General features: G+C 38.1%; 1 protein-coding gene across 2 annotated transcripts in view; it reads left to right on the top strand.

Moving 5' to 3' along the window:
- Window positions 1-21973, top strand: part of ANKFN1 (ankyrin repeat and fibronectin type III domain containing 1) — a 354475-nt gene that overhangs the window by 62151 nt on the left and 270351 nt on the right. For both annotated transcript variants that reach the window (XM_030827987.1, XM_030827986.1), the window contains exon 3: window positions 10071-10111. Coding sequence is in view for 1 of the 2 variants with exons in the window: in XM_030827986.1 (XP_030683846.1) it covers window positions 10071-10111 (41 nt within the window). In the remaining variant the exon portion in view is untranslated. The remainder of the gene's footprint in view (window positions 1-10070; window positions 10112-21973) is intronic.

Raw genomic sequence — 21973 nt, forward strand, 5'->3', positions numbered from 1 at the left:
CCTGTTTCTCCTTAGCCCCTTCTCTCTCTCTCTCTCTTTCCCCCCCTCCCTCCTTTCCTCCCCTCTTCCCTCCCCTATATTACTCCTCTGGTTCAGTTCCTCAACACAGATATCTGGGTTAATTAAATAAATCCTTCTGACTATTCCTTTTTCCAAGCTGACCTTCCTAAAATCCATGCTGTACAAATCCATTCATACTTCTTCCCTATTTTAGGAACTTTTAAATACATTTCTTGGCTTTCAGAATAATGTTCAACCCTTTACCTGGCTGAGATGATCTAACTCTTGCTTGTCTCTGTCCCATCTCTTTTCACTCTTCCATGTGGAATTCTTTGGTCTAACTTTTTTGAGCTGCTTTGTGTTACTTCAGCACATGCCGTGTCTCGGGGACTTCACACATGCTGTTTTCAGCAAAGAATATTCTTTTCCACATTTTCTTCTTGCCCAACACCTAATCATCTTGAAATCTCTGTTCTGACATGAACATCACTGCTCTGGGAGAGTGTCTCTGGATCCATCCTTCATCATGTGTGTCCCTCAAATACCCTTGGAATAAAGTGTACTTTCATCACATAAATTTGTGACAGTCTCTCTCCCTGGAATTCATACCCAATATCAGAATATTACAAGTTCTGAAAAAAGACCACCATAAAAAGATTTATTGATCTTTGATCCAATGTTTCCCAAACTTACTTGAACATTTAACTTATTTTTTCTGCAAACCTATTATCATCTTTTTTTGGAAAATTTTGCCTTCATCTGATTTAGGAAGAACTTCCTTTGCTCCTATAGGTACCCCAGGCATAGGTCTATTACAGTACTTTTCACACATCCCTATAATTACAGAGTCATTTTCTAATAGGTCTCATATACAATAGACTGACTACAAATGCCTCAATAATAAAATAATCACCGTGTTTTTATCAGCGTTATACATCCAATACCTAGAACACATTTTGGATGTCTGATAAATATTTGATAAATAAATACATTATTGGACAAAGGACAATCTAGTTCATTGCTATTAATAATTCACCCATGTTAAAGAGTAGGTGCGTTTTTTGTTTGTTTGTTTTTGTTTGTTTATTTGTTTTTGATACACAGTCTCATTCCTTCACCCAGGCTGGAGTTCAGTGGTGTGATTTCAGCTCACTGCAACCTCTGCCTCCTGGGAGCAAGTGATTCTCCTGCCTCAACCTCCCAAGTAGCTGGGACTACAGGTGTGCACCACCATGCTTGGCTAATTTTTGTATTTTTAGTAGAGATGGGATTTCACCGTGTTGGTCAGGCTGGTCTCGAACTCCTGACCTTAGGTGATGAACCCGCCTTGGCCTCCCAAAGTACTGGAGTCACAGGCATGAGCCACTGTGGCCAACCAATATAATTGTTTTGATAAAATATTTTAATATTCAAGATAGAATATAATTTATGATATTGACATGCTTTCTGAGAGTGCCATGTTTAAGTGAATTTCTTAATGTCTTTATCCTGAAGATAAGGGTTTATGCTTGGTCTGGCTTCTTAATCTGGGATTGGCATGGAAATCTTTTTATTGTTTTGGGAGTCAGTTTTTGAATTTGTTGCTGTTGTTGTGTTTTTTTTTGTTTTTATTTTTTTTGAGACAGAGTCTCGCTCTGTCGCCCAGGCTGGAGTGCAGTGGCCCAATCTCGGCTCACTGCAAGCTCCGCCTCCCAGGTTCACGCCATTCTCCTGCCTCAGCCTCTCCGAGTAGCTGGGACTACAGGCGCCCGCCACCACGCCCAGCTAATTTTTTGTATTTTTAGTAGAGACGGGGTTTCACCGTGGTCTCGATCTCCTGACCTCGTGATCCGCCTGCCTCGGCCTCCCAAAATGCTGGGATTACAGGCGTGAGCCACCGCGCCCGGCCTGTGTTTTGTTTTTTAAGAAGACCACAACTAAAGACCACAACTCAATTGTGAGTTATTTGGGGTCATTTTCTGCCCCAATGGCAGCTACTGAAACCAGTACAAACTGTCAAGGCAGTTTCATTAAAGGTATTAGGAGGTCCTTGGCTTTTTAATATTAAGCTCAAATCCAAAATGACCTTAAAAGGTAGTAACATTGAAGTCAGAAAATCTGTATTCTAGTTCAAATCACTTGCAGCATGATTTGGAGATGATCATTAAATCTCACTGATTCTTGTTTCCTCCAGTAACTTAGTATGCTGGTAAACTTATTCTCTGTCTTCTGAAGGTGATGTGAGAATTACATGAGATGATCTATGGAAAAACTGTGTAAGCTTGAAAGCATTCAACAAGGTACTCCCAAATGAAATGCAAGCCCCTCAAAGGGGGAGCTCATCACTTATTGATCACTCTCATACTTAATACAATACCTGGAAAAAGAGATATTCATAAATATTGAATTAATGCAGATAATAAAATGATAAAACAGTAACCCTGAAGCTATGTTAATGCAATGGGAACAAAAACAAAACACATTTAAATATTGTACTAGTCCAGTCTCCCATTATCATAAAGAAATGCCTGCTGGGCACGGTGGCTCACGCCTGTAATTTTAGCACTTTGGGAGGCCAACTTGGCAGGTGGATGGTTTGAGTACAGGAGTTCAAGACCAGCCTGGGCAACATGGCAAAGCCCCATCTTTATAAAAAAAAAAAATACAAAAATTAGCTGGGTGTGGTGGGGCATGTCTGTAGTCCCAGCTACTCGGGAGGCCGAGGTGGGAGAATCACCTAGACCAGGGAGGTTGAGGCTGCAGTGAGCTATGATTACACCACTGCAATCCAGCCGGGGTGACAGAGACTCTATCTAAAAATAAAGAAAGAAAGAGGAAGGGAGGAAAGGAAAGGAAGGGAAAGGAAAGGAAAGGAAAGGAAAGGGGAAAGAGAAGAGGGAGGAAGGAAGGAAAGGAGGGAGGGAGGGAGGAAGGGAGGAAGGGAGGGAGGGAGGAAGAAAGGAAGGAAGGAAGGAAGGAAGAAAGGAAGGAAGGAAGAGAGGGAGAGAGGGAGGAAGGAAGGAAGGAAGGAAGGAAGAGAGGGAGGGAGGGAGGAAGGAAGGAAGGAAAGAAGGAAAGAAGGAAGGAAGGAAGGAAAGAAAGAAAGATGGACCTGAGACTGGGTAATTTATAAAGAAAAGAGGTTTAATTGGCTCATGGTTCTGCAGCCTGCACAGGATCATGATGTTAGCATCTGCTTGGCTTCTGGAGAGACCTAAGGAAACTTAAAATCATGGCAGAAGGTGAAGGGGGAAGCAGGCAGTTCACATGGCCAGAGCAAGAGCAAGAGAGAGAGAGCATAAAGATGCCACACACTTTTAAATGACCAGAACTGATGAGAACTCACTATCATGAGGACAGTATCAAAAGATGGTACAAAACCATTCATGGGAAATCCACTTCCATGATCCAGTCACCTCCCACCAGGCTGCATCTGCAACATTGGAGATTACATTTAAACATGAGATTTGAGTAGGGCACACATCCAAACTATATCAAATATATAAATATATGCCATATTTATACATCTGCTCGTATATATGCCTATTGATGAAAGGCCTGAAGTAGATGAAAGGTGACCAAATTATGAAAATTTATAAGGAAAATTAAATGTCAATAAACATTAGAATCAAACAGAACCTTATATGATGTACAAGAAATTAATACTTTTTTAAGAAGATCAGTGATAGCCAGATACAAGTCTATACCAAGAGCAATTTTAAATGGTTAAAAATACATTCAAATATTCTTATAGCAATCAAGATATACAGAAGTCCAAATATAATTGGAAGTGGTTGGAAACATGGATGAACTTTACCTGAAGAAACTCTCTCCCAGCTCTCTGCAGGGGTGACAAAGCGATTTCGAACACAGTTATCTGTAGATGGGAAAAGCTAAAGCTCGGCCCACATTTGTTTGCAGTACAGGAGTCCCTGACACCCTGGCTTACAGGTTTTGGAGGTGGTGGGCAGATTCAGCCATTGGTGGGCATCTTCTGGACACCATCATTTACAGGGCTGGGGAAGGTGAGGGCACTGAAGCCTGGGAAGGTGCCTGCCTCCCAGGAAACAGGGAACACAGGCTCTTTTTCTCTTCAGTCCAAGGGGCCCACCCCATAGAACCTGCTGCCCTGTGTGGAAACTTGTAAGAAATGCAGAATTCCAGTCCCCACCCCAGACCTTCCAAATCAGAATCTGCTTTTTAGCAAGGTCCCAGGTGATCTGTGGACACATTCAAGTCTAAGGAGCACTAGCCTTAGTGGTTGTTCTCAGCAGGACTGCTTGCTTTAGATGTATGGCTGGGGAGGAGCCCGAAAGACTCTTTGTGTGTAACACGAAGAGACTTGCCACACTCTGCACTTGCCTGGAGGATCCTGAGAACTTGGAGGCTTCGCCTGCACCCTCAGTTGAGGGGTCCTAGCCTACCAGCCTGTCCACCAGGAAAATATTCCTCCTTTGCCTCTCGCAACTTGCAGACCCACTACTAGTTAGGAGACCCCAAAAGCCTGCCTACATGTGTGCTGAGGACTTATTTCACTGTAATGGGTCAGAAAGATCTGGATGTTTGCAGACAAGTAACAGTGAGGAGAAAAAATGCACAAGGCATTGAAGATGACTCAGCAGTTTGAAGGAGGAAAGAACAACACAATCAGAACAGGTGGCTCTCTGTGAGATAGTCTTAAAGAAAGAAAGACAAAGGACACTAAAAGAATATGATGCAAATTCCTAGGGAAACTAGGAAAATTATTACAAAGGAATGATCTGAGAAAAAGAGAGTTCTTGAAACTCAAAAATATTGCTGAAAACTGAATAAGGTATCTTGAAGTTCAGGTGGAAGATGAGCACACAGAGAAGAAAAACTCAAAGAAATGGAAGTTATGCATGCTAAGTGAAAAATACATATAGAGGACACATCTTATTGTTGATAGAGGGTGAATAGTTCCAACCTTCTTGAAGAGTGATTTGCACAACCCATCTAATATTAAGCTGCATCTACGCTATTATAAAGTACTTGCAATTCTAAGAACTACTTTAGAGTATAAGACCACACGTCTAAAAGCACATGTTCAAAATGCTTGGTCATTACAAGCCCACTGTAATTGCAAAAAATTACTAACAACCTAAATGTCTATGAATATGGGATTAGTTAGGACATGTCCATAAATGGAATCCTACTTAGCCACTAACAAGAATAAGGAGATCTCTATACACTGACTTGGAATCTGTGTCCATAAAAATATCATTAAGAGGATAAAAGCATATTATAGAAAATTATCTAGCATGACCTTGTTATAAAAATTTTCATGACATAAATATCTATGGATAAATGTTTATATGTGCATGCTTTCATAAGCATAAACATATTTAGAAGGATACCCTCACATGCTGTTGATAGAATTACTTCTGGAAAACGGGGGTGTTGGGCAAAGTGTTCACTTCTTTGTGTGCTTCAAAATAAATCTGTGCAGTTCTGAGTTCTTTTACTTTATTTGGGTGGGTTTTTAAATATTTTCTAAATGTTTGATAATGAAACTTGCTTATTTAGATTGAAAATATTTTTAACTGTTAAAAAGCTATAAAGAAATCAAAACACAAAGAGTCATTTATAAATAAACATGCTAAGTCAGTGGAATGGTTCACCAAGGCCTCAGCAAAGGCACAGAGTCAAGGCTAGGAAAAAACAAAAAACAGCCAAATTCCAATACCGTAGGAGAAGCCATTGGCAGTGTTTATAAAATTAGTAAAATACGAGTGAGGCCAAGGGATTAAAAAACAACTGTGAGCAAAATTATTAGAAGTCATGAAAAACAATCTGATATCACTTTTTAAAGTTGAGCTCATTGTGGGTCAAATCAGAACCCACAGAGACAAAAGAGGTCATGTCCCCTGATTATAACCATTTAAGGAACTAGTACAGAATATTTTAATCCAGTGGATGGTACAGTTCTTTGTACAATAAGTTTTCAGTTTGGACTTAATGAAGACAACATAACTGTCACATAGTAAGCACTAGGATTGGACAAGTTCTCTTCCAAATGCTTTATTTGTATATCCTCCAATAAGCACAATAATCTTAGGAGAAGTACAGTGCTACTCTTATTTCTATTTTATAGATGAAGGCCTTGAGACTTAAACAGATTAAATAGCTGGTCAGAGGTCACACTGGAGGTTGGTGGAAGAATCGAGACTTGAACTCCTGGCCCTCTGACATTGACATTGCTTCTGCCCCCAGAGTGGGGGCCATGGGCAGAGCCCCTACAACTCTTGACATCACATCCCTATGCCTTCATCACATAGTCTTGGCTTTTAAAGAACACTTGATCAAAGCAAAGAGGAGATACACTATTCATAAATTATTTTTATTATCTGATAACTGGCATATTCTATCTTAAATAAAACCTTCATTCTTAAATTAATTTCACAGATAATTTAAGTGGTTACCTATACTCCTGAGAATCAGTGGGATAGAGAATAGGTAGTCCTACCATAGCATTAAGCAAGTAAGTAAAATTAACATAAAATAGACAACTCAAAATTCAGAATAAGAGTACAGTAGCCCCTCATCTCAACATTCATAATCTTGAACATATAGAAACTAGATTATTGTGTATCATAAAGAGGAATAGGTATATAGGAGATTTTACTCCACAGGTTACATTATACAATTATACTTGCATTGAGGCAGCTTTTTACAAACCGTAAACATTTTAAATAACTGACAACTCAAGCCAGATGTCCTAATCAGCATAGAACACTCAGAAATTTCTAAGTGATCTTATTTTCTAGTGAGTATCAATTGTAGGTTACAGGTGACAACCAGATGGGATCAACCACAGGAACCAGGGTAAGAAGTTGAGATCAATGAATGGTATGAAGAATCCCCTGGTTGGGCACTTGGTTTAAAGATAAGATGTTCTCAGAAGAGATCACAGACAGAGATGTATCCTCAGTGTTCAGCACAGTTCATATGAAAGTGGATTCCAGCAAAGGGACCAAAGAATGTGTCCAAGGGCTTCGGACAAAGTCTGTTCTGTATGAACCTTGCTACTGAATCAGGCACATGTCCTACCATGATCCGAGGAGGGTAACCTGCTAGCCATGAAAATCTTCTGAGGTGGGCATAGCACAGGGCTGAGCCAGGATGTACTTCACATCTCCCCTGAGGTGGGAGCAGAGAGACTAGGCTTCCCTAGCTAAAGTCTTCTGGGATCCACATAAGAAGATCCCCATTTATGATCTCTTAAAGACCTTTGTGTGGTGGGAGAATGGTCTCTGCCAAAGTATATGCAAATAATACAAATGGTGGTCCCTCAAGTGAGCCAGTTCCTCCTGCCCAGGGTCTTGCACTCAGTGATGTTCCCTTGCTTGGTCTGCTCCACACTCCCCATCTGCCTTCTTATGTCCTGCTCTAGTGTAAGAATAATTTCTCCCTAGGGTTATTATGTGGAATAAACTGCTCAATACATTAGGAGGTTCTTGATGCATTAAGCACTCCATATTATTAACTATTATTATTAAATATTAATTTTTTACCAGATGCAAATAAAAAATATTAATTTTTTATTTCAATGCTTCCCCAAATTAGACTTCCTTGACCTTTCTATCTGGATCGATTACCCAATTCCTTCTTCCCTCCTCACTGACCACTGTTGTAACTTTGTGTTATATTGTGATGTGATCCCTCTAAACTGTCCAGTTGTCCCTCCAACCAGAGGTTAATCACGAGGGGAGGGGATGTGTCATTAGGGCCCAGCACAGTGCCTTGCACATAGGAGGCACTCAATAAGCATTCAGTGAAGGAGTTAATAATTTGAAGGCCTTTCTTTCTCCTTTAAGAATTCAGATTTTTCTTTGTCTGTTGTGGAAATAAGCTTTAAAAAAGCAGAGGTGAGTTTTTATGTAACTCTGGTCTGAAAAAGCACGCTGCCACAGTATGCTTAACTGCTTGATTCATTTTGTACCTCAAGTAAAATGATCAGTAACATTGAATTGAATAGATACATAATGCAGTCTCAAGGACACCCCTGAATAGTTTTCAAAGTAATCAATGATATTGCTGTGAAAATGTTGCCCAAATGAAGAGTTCTTGTCCAATGAATCTGTGAAGTAATAGAAAGATAATTTTCTTTGTGAATACTTTTGTGGCCAAAGAAGAACGCATTATGTGAGGCAGCAGTAAAAACTTTTCTCAGTAGGTGAGAATGTTCCAAATTTGTTTCCTAGCAACAAGTACTTCAAAGGAGCTGAAGGGTACACAATTTCAGAAGAATTTTCAGTGCACTTTTTTTGTTTGGAAGGGCAAGGGGTGGGAGGAAATGTGTGTCAGGCTGTGATCAGAACAGCGTTCCAGTTAGTGCCACATGTGAGATCTTGTTGGGTCAAACTATAGAATAATAACTAACAACTAATAATAATAACTTCTTCCAGTTAGTGCCACATGTGAGATCTTGTTGGGTCAAACTATGGAATCCATCTAAGAAATTCAGTCCAATAAAAATGTATCAACCTCTTACCTGTATAAAGAGGAATTATCTGTATTATTTATGGGCCCAGAAATTTAATAATTTAATGATTTGTCAATCCATGAGCCCCACTCCTAACCATCTTCACAGATAGTAAATGAGGAATTACGTGGCTTGCTAAAACACATAGAGATTTTTTAATAAGGATGTTGATTGCAGATATTGAATAGTTGGAGGAATGAAAATTGGAGAAAAGCAATCTGGAAGAGGAATTTGGGATAAGGGTACAGCTTTGACTGTCATAAATAGAGACATCTTACCCAAGCAAAACCTCCATAGCTACCTTCCCAGCTCCCATTTCATGGATTTATCATGTGTTCTTAATTTGGTTTTACAACTTGGCCTTCTGATAATAATAATAACAACAGTAACAACGCCAGGTGGAATTGGAGAGAGTGCTGGAGAGAGGAAATACGATAAGTCTGGTTGGCTAGTTCAATGGCTTAAGACTTTCAGCATTTTCTTGCTTCTGGTTCACACTGACACGAGGAGAACTTTATCTAACTATTCTATATATATTATTTTATTTAACCCTTATGGCAATTCTTTGAAATAGCCATGAGTAATATTTCTATCGATCTCAGAGCATTGAACCAATTTGCCCAAATCACACTATTATTAAGAAATGGCAGAGCCTGGAAAAACATTGGTCACTGAAGTAACTAATCTGACCTATCCAGATTACGGGTGGTGTGGAAAGATCTTTCTGTAGGTCTGAGGACACCATGATTTGAGTGCTTAGTCTTGGAGATGATCTGGAATCACTTGAATCTCAGAATGCTAATAGTTCATATCAATCATAGGGACTTTCCTGCCATTTCCTATTAAACCTACTACACTAAAAAGTACCCCTTTCAATATAACCACAATAGGTCCAATAAATTATGGATTTGGAAGCAAGCTGAATTGTCTGGTGGGCTGCCACACTGAACAAATTGCCTGCACAATTGGCCTTCCAAGCATAGGCACAGTCTAATTGTCCCTCCCCTTTCACCAACATCTTGAATGAAGAGAAACTTGGCATTGGTTTCAATCCCCCTCCTCGAATCTCCCACAAAAGCTTTCTATTTCTTGGAAAAGAAAACTGTCCATTTATCCTAATAAGTATGAGTTGAGAAAACCATAATCTTCAGGAGAAGTTTCATTTAAAGAAACAACATGTCAGAACTTGGCCAACAAGAACAAGGTACAATGTCAGTGTGAACCAGAAGCAAGAGAATGATGAGCGTCTAAGCCATCGAATGAGCCAGCCAGACTTACCATGTTTTCTGTCTCCAAGATTGGACCTGGGAGACAAAGTGAGCATCAAGTAGTCTTGAAATTCTAGGACACTAAGGAGCAGGGAGCTGAGCATGTGATGAGATACAGCAGCTAGCATGAATGTTTTCTTTCTGGGCTACAGCCTCCTGTATCCCCAAGAAAAGTCTCCCAATAAATATATATTCATCTGTAGGATAGGCTTCTCTCTCTCTTTTTTTTTCTGTCAGTGGCTTCGAACGTGACTCCTTTTTCATTTTGAATTGATTACTGTACAATTTTTTAACATTCTTTTTTTCTTTCTTTGTTTCAGAGGCTACTCTTTAAAGACAGGCATTTTACTTGCAGCAAAATGTAAGTACATTTCCTCCTTGAAATGGTATCTACTTCTCAGCTGTAATTCCTAAAGCCTCCTAATCTTTAAGGCTCCCATCTCACATTGCTGCATTTTTAAAGTCTGGCTCAACACACACAGCCAATCTAACATTTCATACTATTGATTTGTATAACGTCATGGAACATTTCAGAAACCATTTTGGAAGCAGATTGAACTTAATTGTGGTTGTGACAATATTGCATCTAAAGCTAGATAAAAGTGAGGAGTAAAAAAATAGGCAATTTATATATTATGACCATGTGACACTAAACATTTAAATATTCAGTTCTCTCAAATGACTAATTTATTACTCTTTTCCCAGTTGCTCCTCACCGTGTAGTCACAGACTGTTTCTTGTTTAACAGCATGGTAGTAACCTTAATAATTCCTTCCTGCGTGTACTGCGTTATGGCCACTCTATAAACCAGTATTCTCTCCAGAACTAATCTCCTGTGTATTATGTTTCTTTATTCTTAGTACTTCCAGTGTCTATACCTAAATTACAAATCCCCTCTATTCTGAACGACCAAATAAAATTATAGCAGATCTGAACTGGGAGTTCTGAGTTTTGTCTTTGGAATTACGGTGATTTTTTTTCTTTTTTAATGAAATGAAGGTAAGAATAATTTTAACAAAGGAAAAAAAGAAAGTTTCATATGTCTCTGGTGTAATTTAATAATATCCAATTTCCAAAAGCAGGAGGTAGATTTAGCTTTAGTATAAAGACCCTAGCTGTTCAAAAGTAGCTCAAAATGTAGTAAGTTGTTTGTCACTAAGCAAGTAATCAACAACTATAATGTAGATGGTTGAGTCATGTACCCTCATGGAGGATACATCAACTTCTAATTCATGTAGAATTTCCAGCAGAGAATGCATCTCAGTAGTCACTGAAGCATTTAATTAGACATTCTAGTACCTATCAGAATCCAAAGGGTACAGTTGAATTATATATATTATACATGTTCTAATAAATTCTCTTGTGAATCATTCAGTCCCTGAGAAGATTATGTGTTCAGCTGAACTGCAGGAAAAACTTAGTTTTTATTGATTTCCCTGGATGATGGTTTTTTGTTTGCTCTCTAGAATAAATTGATCCCACTGCTATACATCAAATATTCAAGCGTTAGCACAAAAGACATTCACCCTCAAAACATTCAGAGTTAATATCAACGTATTAGGCATTCACTGATATTTTTTAAAATGTCAATCTCTGTATTGTCTTGCTTTAGTCTTTATTGCATTATCAAGACACCTGCATGCTATGAATGTTTTAAGCAGCTTTTACCAAGAAAGTCATGTTGGATTTTATGAGTAGTCTCCTTTTCATGTGCTATCATGAGTATATTGTTTGTACAAATGTTAACTTTTGACTGTATTATTTCTGTTGAACACAGAAAGCCGTTCAGGGGAAATTGCCTATGTTTACTTTCTTGCATATTCATATTTGGTAGCTCTTTACCATACTCTTACTGCCTATTTAGGTTTACTAGGATTTTAAATGAGTTAATGTTAAATACCGACAGATACTTGGTATATATTAATCGTGAAAATTTGATGAAGGGCAATTTAAGGCAGCATTTTAAGTCACTGTATGTAAAGTTAAACACCTACGTGTTACCCCAGCATGTCTTTATCAAAATTTCAGTTGAAAGCACCCTTTATCTTTCAGACTGCAAAAAAAAAAAAAAAAAAAGGGTCGGGGGGGGTTGGCTATTTTACTTTAGAGGTCTCAATTTGTGATTGTTTTCTTTTCACATTTTTTTTTCTCAGAAACATACGGGGTGCTTAGTGACCTATTTCATTAGTAAATATTTTGAGAAGGAAGCTTGCACTGGGATTATACACAATCCAGACAACATGGATCTACCCAGCTCCCCAAGCAATCTCTGAGCAACTGGGGAAAGGTTGGTCAGACCCATGGAGTCACGGAAACATATTAAAATCACCAGGCAATCTTGACCTGGGTTCTTTTTGGCAGCTACATTGAACCAGCCCCCCTCTGGAGTTGACATTTTGTCCTAATGATGATTGTATTATTCAGCCAATACAGATGGAAAACGACCTAATCAACGTTCCATTCAGACAAGACTTAGATCTATAGTGAATGACAGGAGACTTTCCAAGTAAAGGTCCTGGAAATGTATATGCAACACATAAAATCCCAACCCACGGATGGAGGACAGCTTTAGCCAAGTCAGGAAAATATGCCCCCATAGAGGAATAAGGCTGGGTGATGGAAGGAACTCAGGAGCAAAAATCAAAAGGTGAATGGCTAAGTCCCAGTTCACTCCTTCAGTAGTATGATTTGGAGTATGTTACTTAACCCTTCGGTTTCAAAGTATCTTTTTGGGGAAGGAGAGAGGAAGGAAGACATTTTCTCCTGACCCCTTCAAAGGGTTGTTGTGATAATCACATGACATAATGTTTTGGAAAAATTTTACCATCTAAAAATGCTTTGTATTACCAATAATCTTATTAAATTATTGGAGACCATCCCTGTTTTAGTGGGAGTCCTTGGGATTCTGGTGGCAAGCTTTGGGCCTTCGAATTAATGCTACACAATAGAAGAAAATAGAATACCACTGGGCCAGGTCAGTCCTCTAGAAGGACTTGCACCCACATTCTTTTGTTTCTTTTCAACTGCTCATATTCTTTAGGACCACTGCCCCTGATGGAAGAGAATTATCTTCTGGGTGGTATGGGTGAGAAAGTTGCCAAAGAAACCTGAATTATCCAGAGGTCTATAAAATGCACAATTGCTTTTTAAGAGGCTTGGTGATATCGTGTGTTCCTTTCGATTTTTGGCAGTAACCATTTTCTGCAATTTGTGGTTTTGCAATTTCTCTTTTCACAGACAACACCCTGGCTCTCATTCAATGCCCCATTGGTGGGGGTGAGGTGGGGAAAAAGAAAGATTCCCTGGGGCCCTGACTGCTCTGGAAAAAGAAGGACATGTTAATAAGTCAGAAAAGAATGCTAGAGACCAGTGGAAGCTGGTTGGTTATGGGGGAAGAAACAACTTTTAATAAATTGCATGGTGTGGCTAGGATTTTAGCTGAGGCTTTCATCGTCTGGGCAAAGACCTGTTCTCTTAATTCTTCTTGCCTCTCCACTGAGCTTTGTTTGGGTTACAATGTCAATCTTTCTTCTTCATTTTTTTTTCTGTATTCACCAAGCCTAGAGCAGTCTCTTTCATTGGCTCCTTGGCCTCTTCTAGAGGGATTTTCTTTAAATATTCCATCTCTAAGTATCCATTTGCCGATTACATTAACTTGGTTTGTGTAATTTAGCTCAAGATCTATGCACCAGAATTTTTTGCCCTCATCCTGGGTGCCTTTTCTTCCCCTTCCCTATGGCTTTAATGTCCTTTGCAGAGGAGGTCTATGACCAGCAAAGCAGTACAGGGATGTAGCATTTATCTAGGCGAGAGTGATTTGTTCTGTTTCTATTCATCGCCTCTGGAAAGGGTTTGCAGACTTTTGTTTGCTTTTTTATGGCTGCTAGGCACTGTGCTGAAGGATTTAAAGTTGCGTCCAGTGTTAACCTTGTATTCTTTCTCTGTTCACTTTTTTATATCAAAACAGTCCTCTGTTTCCCATGGAGAGGATTCCCAGGGCCTATGCTCATCGTTCTTGGGCTTTCCATGCACAAAGGCCACATATTTCTTCTCTTGTCATAACCTAAATGTCACTGCTTCTTGTACTTCTAAAAGGACAATAAAGGTAATTGCTACTCATATGTTAATTACAATCCCCCAAATTTCACATATTTCGGGAAAATATGATTTTACTGTGTGTGTGTTGTAAACGTTTAGGGAATTACTTCTGTTATGGAATCATAAATCATGGAACTTTAATTTTGGAAGATGTTTTCAATATGATACAGTTCAGCAGCCCACCCCTAGCTGTCCTCACAATATCTTCTCTCGAAGCCCTTCCTCTATCTCATATGGTAGCCTAATCCATTTTTTAATAGCTCAGTATTCAAACTTTCTTTCGCTAACCTGAGATAACCTCCCTCTGACTTTGGGTCATTTGTGCTAGTTTATCCCTTCTGGAGCAGCTCAGAAGAAGTTGACTCCTTCCCCACATGACAACCCTCCAAATATTTTGGAATCTGATCCCGTATACTCTCTGAGTCTTCCTTGTCCAGGCTAAACATCCTCAATTCCTTCAGCCATTCTTCACATGACTTGGTTTAGTTATCCTTTTCCATTTATCCCAGTTGCATTTTTCAATGCTCCTTTTAAAATGTTACAGCCTGAACTGAAAAGAATACTGCTGAGATGGCTGACCAGTATAGAGCTTCTAGAAAAAACAAAAACAAAAAGAAATTCTCATTCTGGTGTGTTAGTTTTATTACAATAACTAAGAGCACATCAAAAATTTTAATAGCACTTTAGTCCTGAGGTTAATCTAAAACCCCTAGATACAAAAGCTGCTACAAAAACAGATTTTTCAGTCATGTATCTTTGCAGTTGGTTTTGAATATGATGCAAAATACATTTATCCATGCAACACTCAGTAATTTCAGAATATAAGTGAGACTATTAGGAGTTTTTTGAATTTAAATTATTTTAAATCCTTTGCCAGTTTGATCTGCCTCTTGGCTTCATTCAAGAGATTGGTAAAGACAGTGAATATCTGGATTTTAAGCTCCTCAAAGGTGGAACCATGTTTTATTCATCTTTGTCTCTCCTGAAATGTCTGTGATATTCTCTTAACTAGATGCTCAGTAAATGCTTACATTAACTCAATCAACAGACTCAAATACCAAGTAGCTTTCCAACACCCAGACCGGGACCTATCTTTAGACTGGTATCTGTGCTCTTTAGAAACTAAGATAAATACTTAAAATACACTATACTGCTAATGCTTGGCAATTTTGTAGCATTGTAGAGTTAACTAATAGTGCCACCTCAAGGGCTAGATAGTCTGAATTCTAATCTTGCTAGACTTTACTGGTTATGTGCTTTAGAGCAAATTAGATCACCTTGTCTGTTCCTGACAAATAAAATGTGGTAATAAATTATGTGTATCTGCCTCATAAGGTGTTTGTGAGGCATGTAAATGCATGCTCAAATTACGTGTAAAGAATATAGAAAAAATTCTGGTAATATAAAAATAATAATTGTAGTAATAGTTGTATTGTCGTTGCTTTTGTTATTATTTTCAATATATGCTAATAGAACCACCCAATCCTGAGGAACAAAAAACAACTTTGATATAACTTGTTCATATTAACCCATATTGACTTCAACTAATAATTTTATTATCAAAACGCTAGTGTGATCTGAATATAATCGACTGCTTCATGGGCCATTTAAGCTCAGACATGCATTCGAAAATGGAAAATCAAAACATCTAAAAAGATGACAACAATGCACATTTTTACTAAAGTCCTTCAAAGGGGAATTATGTTACATTCCACAGCAAAATATTCTAAAGATCTTCTTAACCCAAATTTCTCATTTTGAGTAACAGCCCAAACATTTTACCATTCTCTCTGTGCTTTGTAAAAACAAAATGTGCTGTTTTGTTCTTGTTTTTTTCTCACTTACCTCTTCTCTCCTAAACATGTCCCGTTCTCCAGAACTACTAAATTACTAGCCTAATCTTTTCTGTCTACAACTCCTCCATTCCCTATATAATTTTACATGGCCCTTCCAGGTGGCATGTGAAAAGATGTGTATGTTTGCCTGTGTGTACATGTGTGTGTACATTATATATTATATGCCTAATATATAATATATATTATGACTTTCACTGATATAATAGATGTGTAACAAAATTTATGACTGATGAATGAATATTGTTTCCATGTAAATGTGGTTGATATTTATATATATGTTAATGAGTAAGACAAAAATGAAACAGAAAAGATATACATCACAGGTCCACTCTTCATCAACAAATGTGAAAAACTTCTTTGCTAAACTGGATAATAGTTTTGAATACAGTTGAATATTTCCTCAAATTTCCATGTTACTCACAATATGACAGCTACAGACAGAACATTCCTTTTTGTTGAATCTACATTATTAACATTCTCATCACTTTCTTAAACGTAGACAATCAACAAAACAATACATCAAGACTTGGTTGGTACCATTTGCCAATTTCTGTGGTGTCAATGCTGCTGCCATGGCCATTTTCAAGTTACCAACATGATGTCACTAAATGTGTAATTAGGAAGATGTGCAGTAACATACCTTTATATGGTATTCACACCATACGGATACAAAACATGCAAATCAACTAAAAAGCATAGGTAATTTAAAATGCAGCAAAATAATTAAGAAGTGGTGAGTTTTTAGCACTTATTTCCTTTGGGTTTTTCTTTTTTAGCTTTTATTTTAGGTTAACGGGTACATGTGCAGGTTTGTTATATAGGTAACAGGAATTTGTTATACAGATTATTTTATCACCCGGGTACTATATTGTTACAGGAATTTGTTGTACAGATTATTTTATCACCCAGGTACTAAGCCTAGTACCCAATAGTTATTTTTTCTGATCCTCTCCCTCCTGCCACCCTCCACCCTCAAGTAGGTCCCAGTGTCTGTTGTTCCCCTCTTTGTGTCCATAAGTTCTCATCATTTAGCTGCTGCTAATAAGTGAGAACATGCAGTATTTGGTTTTCTGTTCCTGCATTAGTTTGCCAAGGATGATAATCTTCAGCTCCATCCATGTTCCCACAAAAGACATCATCTCATTCTTTTTTATGGCTGCATAGTATTCCATGGTATATATGTACCACATTTTATTTATCCAATCTGTCATTCATGGGCATTTAGGTTGATTCCATATCATTACTATTGTGACTAGTGCTGCAATGAACATTCACATGCATGTGTCTTTATGGTAGACTCATTTACATTCCTCTGGGTATGTACCCAGTAATGGGATTGCTGGGTTGAATGGTAGTCCTGTTTTTAGCCCCTTGAGGAATCACCAACACTACTTTCCATAATGGTTGAATTAATTTACACTCCCACCGACAGCGTCTAAGCGTTCCCTTTTCTCTGCAACATTGCCAGCATCTGTTATTTTTTTACTTTTTACTAATAGCCATTCTGACTGGTATGAGATGGTATCTCACAGTGGTTTTCATTTGCATTTCTCTAATGTTCAATGATATTTGACTTTTTTTCATATGCTTGTCAGCCACATGTATGTCTTCTTTTGAAGTGTCTGCTCATGTCCATTGCCCACTTTTTAATGTTTGCTGTTATCGTTGTTTCTTATAAACTTGTTTAAGTTCCTTACAGATGCTGGATGTTAGACCTTTGCGAGATGCATAGGTGGCAACTATTTCTCCCATGCTGTAGATTGCCGTTTATTCTGTTCATAGTTTCTTTTGCTGTGCAGAAGCTTTTACATTTGATTAAATCCCATTTGTCAACTTTTGCTTGTGTTGCAATTACTTTTGGCATCTTCGTCATGTCATTTTTGTCCATTCCTATGTCCACAATGGTATTGCCTAGGTTGTCTTCCAGAGTTTTTATAGTTTTGGGTTTTACATTTAATTCTTTAATCTATCTTTAGTTGATTTTTGTACATGGTGTAAGGAAAGGGTCCAGTTTCAATCTTCTGCATATGACTAGCCTGTTACCCCAGCACCATTTCTTGAAAAGGGAGTTCTTTCCTCACTGACGGTTTTTGTCAGCTTTGTCAAAGATCAGATGGTTGTAGGTGTGCAGCCTTATTTCTACGTTCCTTATTCTGTTCCATTGGCCTATGTGCCTATTTTTGTGCCAGTACCATGCTATTTTGGTTACTGCAGCCCTGTATTATAGTTTGAAGTTGGCTAAGGTGATGACTCCAGCTTTGTTCTTGCTGCTTAGGATTGCTGTAGCTATTCAGACTCTTTTTTGGTTCCATATGAATTTTGAAATCGTTTTTTCTAATTCTGTGAAAAATGCCTTTGGTAGTTGGATTAAAAATAGCACTGAATCTGTAAATCACTTTAGGCAGTATGGCCATTTTAATCATATTGATTCTTCCTATCCATGATCCATGAGCATGGAATGTTTTTCCATTTATTTGTGTCATCTCTGATTTCTTATTCTTTTCTTTTCTTTTCTTTCTTTCTTTTTTTTTGAGATGGAGTCTCACTCTGTCGCCCAGGCTGGAGTGCAGTGGCATGATCTTGGCTCACTGCAACCTCTGCCTCCCAGGTTCAAGTGATTCTTCTGCCTCAGCCTCCTGAGTAGCTGGGACTACAGGCACGTGCCACCACCCCCAGCTAATTTTTTGTATTTTTAGTAGAGACGTGGTTTCACCATGTTGGCCAGGATGGTCTCAAACTCCTGACCTCGTGATCTGCCTGCCTCGGCCTCCTAAAGTGCTGGGATTACAGGAGTGAGCCACCGCGCCTGGCCCTGATTTCTTTGAGCAATGCTTTGTAGTTCTCATTGTGGATATCTTTCACCTCCCTAGTTAGCTGTATTCCTAGATATTTTATTCTTTTCGTGGCAATTGTGAATAGGATTGCTTTCCTGATTTGAATCTTGGCTTGGCTGTTGCTGGTGTATAGGAATGCTAGTGGTTTTTGAACACAATTTTGTATTCTGAAACTTTGCCGAAGTTGTTTATTAGCTGAAGGAGTTTTTAGGGCAAGACTATGGGGTTTTCTAGATACGGAATCAGGTGGTCTGCAAACAGGGGTAGTTTGACTTCCTCTCCTCCTATTTGGATGCCCTTTATTTCTTTCTCTTGCCTGATTGCTCTGGCCAGGACTTCCAATACTATTAGGTTGATGCAAAAGTAATTGTGGCTTTTACATTTACTAAAATGGCAAAAACCGCAATTACTTTTGCACCAACCTAATACATTGACTATGAGGAGTGAGAGAGGGCATCCTTGACTTATGCCAGTTTTCAAGGGAAATGCTTCCAGCTTTTGCCCTTTAAGTATGATGTTCTCTGTGGGTTTGTCATGGATGGCTCTTACTATTTTGAGCTGTGTTCCTTCACTGAGAGTTTTTAACATGAACTGATGTTGAATTTTATTGAAAGCCGTTTCTGCATCTATTGAGATAATCATGTTGTTTTTGTCTTTAGTTCTGTTTATGTGATGAATACCATATATTAATTTACATATGTCAAGCCAACCTTGCATACCAGGGATGAAGCCTATTTGATTGTTGTGGGTTAGCTTTTTAATATGCTGCTGGATTTGGTTTGCAAGTATTCTATTAAGGACATTTGCATCAATGTTCATAAAGGATATTGGCCTGAAGTTTTTGTTGTTGTTGTGTCTCTACCAAGTTTTGGTATCAGGATGATGCTGGCCTCATAGAATGAGGTGGGGAAGAGTTAGTTCCCTCTTCAATTTTTGGAACAGTTTCAGTAGGAATTGTACCAGCTCTAAACACCCACATCTTTTGCATCTCTTTGTACATCTGGTAGAATTCTGCTGTGAATTCATCTAGTCCTGCCCTTTTTTTAGTCGGTAGGCTATTTATTACTGATTCAATTTTGGAGCTCATTATTGGTCTGTTCAGGGAATCAATTTCTTCCTGGTTCAGTCTTGGGAGGGTGTATATGTCCAGGAATTTATCCATCTCTTCTAGGTTTTCTAGTTTGTGTGCATACAGGTATTCATGGTAGTTTCCGATAGTTATTTTTATTTCTGTGGGGTCAATGGTAACATCCCCGTTGTCATTTCTAATTGTGTTTATTTGGATCTTCTCTCTTTTCTTCTTTATTAGTCTAGCTAGTAGCTTATATGTCATTAATTTTTATAACAAACCAACTCCTGGATCTTTTGGAATGGTTTTTTTTGTGTCTCAATTTCTTTCAGTTCAGCTCTGATTTTGGTTATTTCTTGTCTTCTGCTAGCTTTGGGGTTGGCTTGCTCTTGCTTCTCTAATTCGTTCAGTTGTGATGTTAGGTTGTTAATTTGAAATCTTTCTAACTTTTTGATGTGGGAGTTTAGTGCTGTAAATTTCCCACTGAAGGCTGCTTGAACTGTGTCCCAAAGATTCTGGTATGTTTTATCATTGTTCTCATTAGTTTCAAAGAACTTCTTGGTATCTGCCTTAATTTCATTACTTACCCAAAAGTCATACAGGAGCATGCTGTTTAATTTCCATGTAATTGCATGACTTTGAGCAATTTTTTTAGTCTTGACTTCTATTTCTACTATGCTGTGGTCCAAGAGTATGTTTGATATGATTTCAGTTCTTGTGCATATGCTGATTATTTTATGTCTAATTGTGTGGTTGATTTTAAAGTATGTGCCATGTGGTGATGAGGAGAATGTATATTCTGTTGTTGGGGACAGAGTCCTGTTGAGGCCTATCAGACCCATTTGGTCCAATGTTGAGTTCAGGTCCTAAACATTTTTGTCAATTTTCTGCCTCAATGATCTGTCCTCAAAAATACTGTCAGTGGAGTGTTGGAGTTTCCCACTATTATTGTGTGGGAATCTAAGTCTCTTTGTAAGCCTCTAAGAACTTGCTTTATGAATCAAGGTGCTCCTGTGTTGAGTATAAATATATATTTAGGATAGTTAGACCTTCTTATTGAATTGAACCCTTTACTATTATGTAATGCCCTTCTTTGTCCTTTGTGATCTTTGTTGGTTTAAAGTCTGTTTTGTCTGAAATTAGGGTAGCAACCTCTGCTTTTTTACTAATTTCCATATGCTTGGTAGATTTCCTCCATCCCTTTATCTTGAGCCTGTGGGTGTCATTACATGTGAGATGGGTCTCATGAAGACAGCATACCATGAGTCCCTTGTTTTTAATGCAAGTTGTTTAACTGTAAGTTTGAATAATTTAATTTGTAACAATGATTGTGTTTAATAAATAGCTTACAAATTCTTGAAAATCTGACAATTGCTCCCCGGCAAACTGGTACAAATCTAGCATAACACTGGTCCTTCCTCTTTAGAGAGCAGTGAGGGTAGGAAGTGGGGAGAAGAGATTGGGATATGATTGTGAATATTAAGTTGATTTTTTTTTTCTCAAGTTACAATTTTTAAAAAATCTGTTTTAGACTTGTGCCAAGATCAGAGACAATCTCCTAAGTCTTCAGCAGGCAGTTTCTACCATCCTTGCCATGAAAATGTTTTCATCTTTAGTATTGATTATGATTCAAAGATTTCATCATTCTATCTTTTCTAAACCATTTTTTAGACTACAAGAATCACAAGTTAAAGAGAATGGGGAGGAGAGGATTGTAAGATATAGGTATTTAATGAAATCCACAAATAGAAAAAAAAAGTTTAGTTGCATCATATTAATCTGAACTGCAGAGCTCCATAAGAAATGGAGAGAGGTTGGTTAATGGCTACAAAAATACAGTTAGATAGAAGGGAAAAGATCTAGTGTTCAATAGTGAAGAAGAGAAAGGTAGTTCACAATAATATGGTGCAATAGTTCAAAATACCCATAAGCTAACAATTGAAGTGTTCCCAACACAAAGGACAAATGTTTGAGGTGATGGATATCCCAGTTACCCTGACGTGATCATTACAACATTGTATGCATGTATCAAAATATCACTTTCACTCCATAAATGTGTGCAACTTTTTAAATGTATCAACTTTTTAAAAGCTAAAATACATATTTTTTAAAAGGAATCAGAGCTGCTCTCTTCTCTCTGGGGCCTCATGGTATCACCTACCTCTGTTGACCAGGCCAATCTATTTACTCTCCAGATTGCATATGTCCCAAAATGGCAGCTACAGGCATCCAGGATTAGACATTTTAGCTCCTCTTTCCACTTGGGATATCCACAAGGATTTCTAAACTCCAAAGGAAAAAAATTCATATGGTTCAAGTCTTTTTTTCCTTGGCAGGCTACTGGTCAGCATACAAATGGGGTTCCT

Source organism: Nomascus leucogenys, chromosome 14 (assembly GCF_006542625.1).
Source record: "Nomascus leucogenys isolate Asia chromosome 14, Asia_NLE_v1, whole genome shotgun sequence".
Lineage (NCBI taxonomy): Eukaryota > Metazoa > Chordata > Mammalia > Primates > Hylobatidae > Nomascus > Nomascus leucogenys.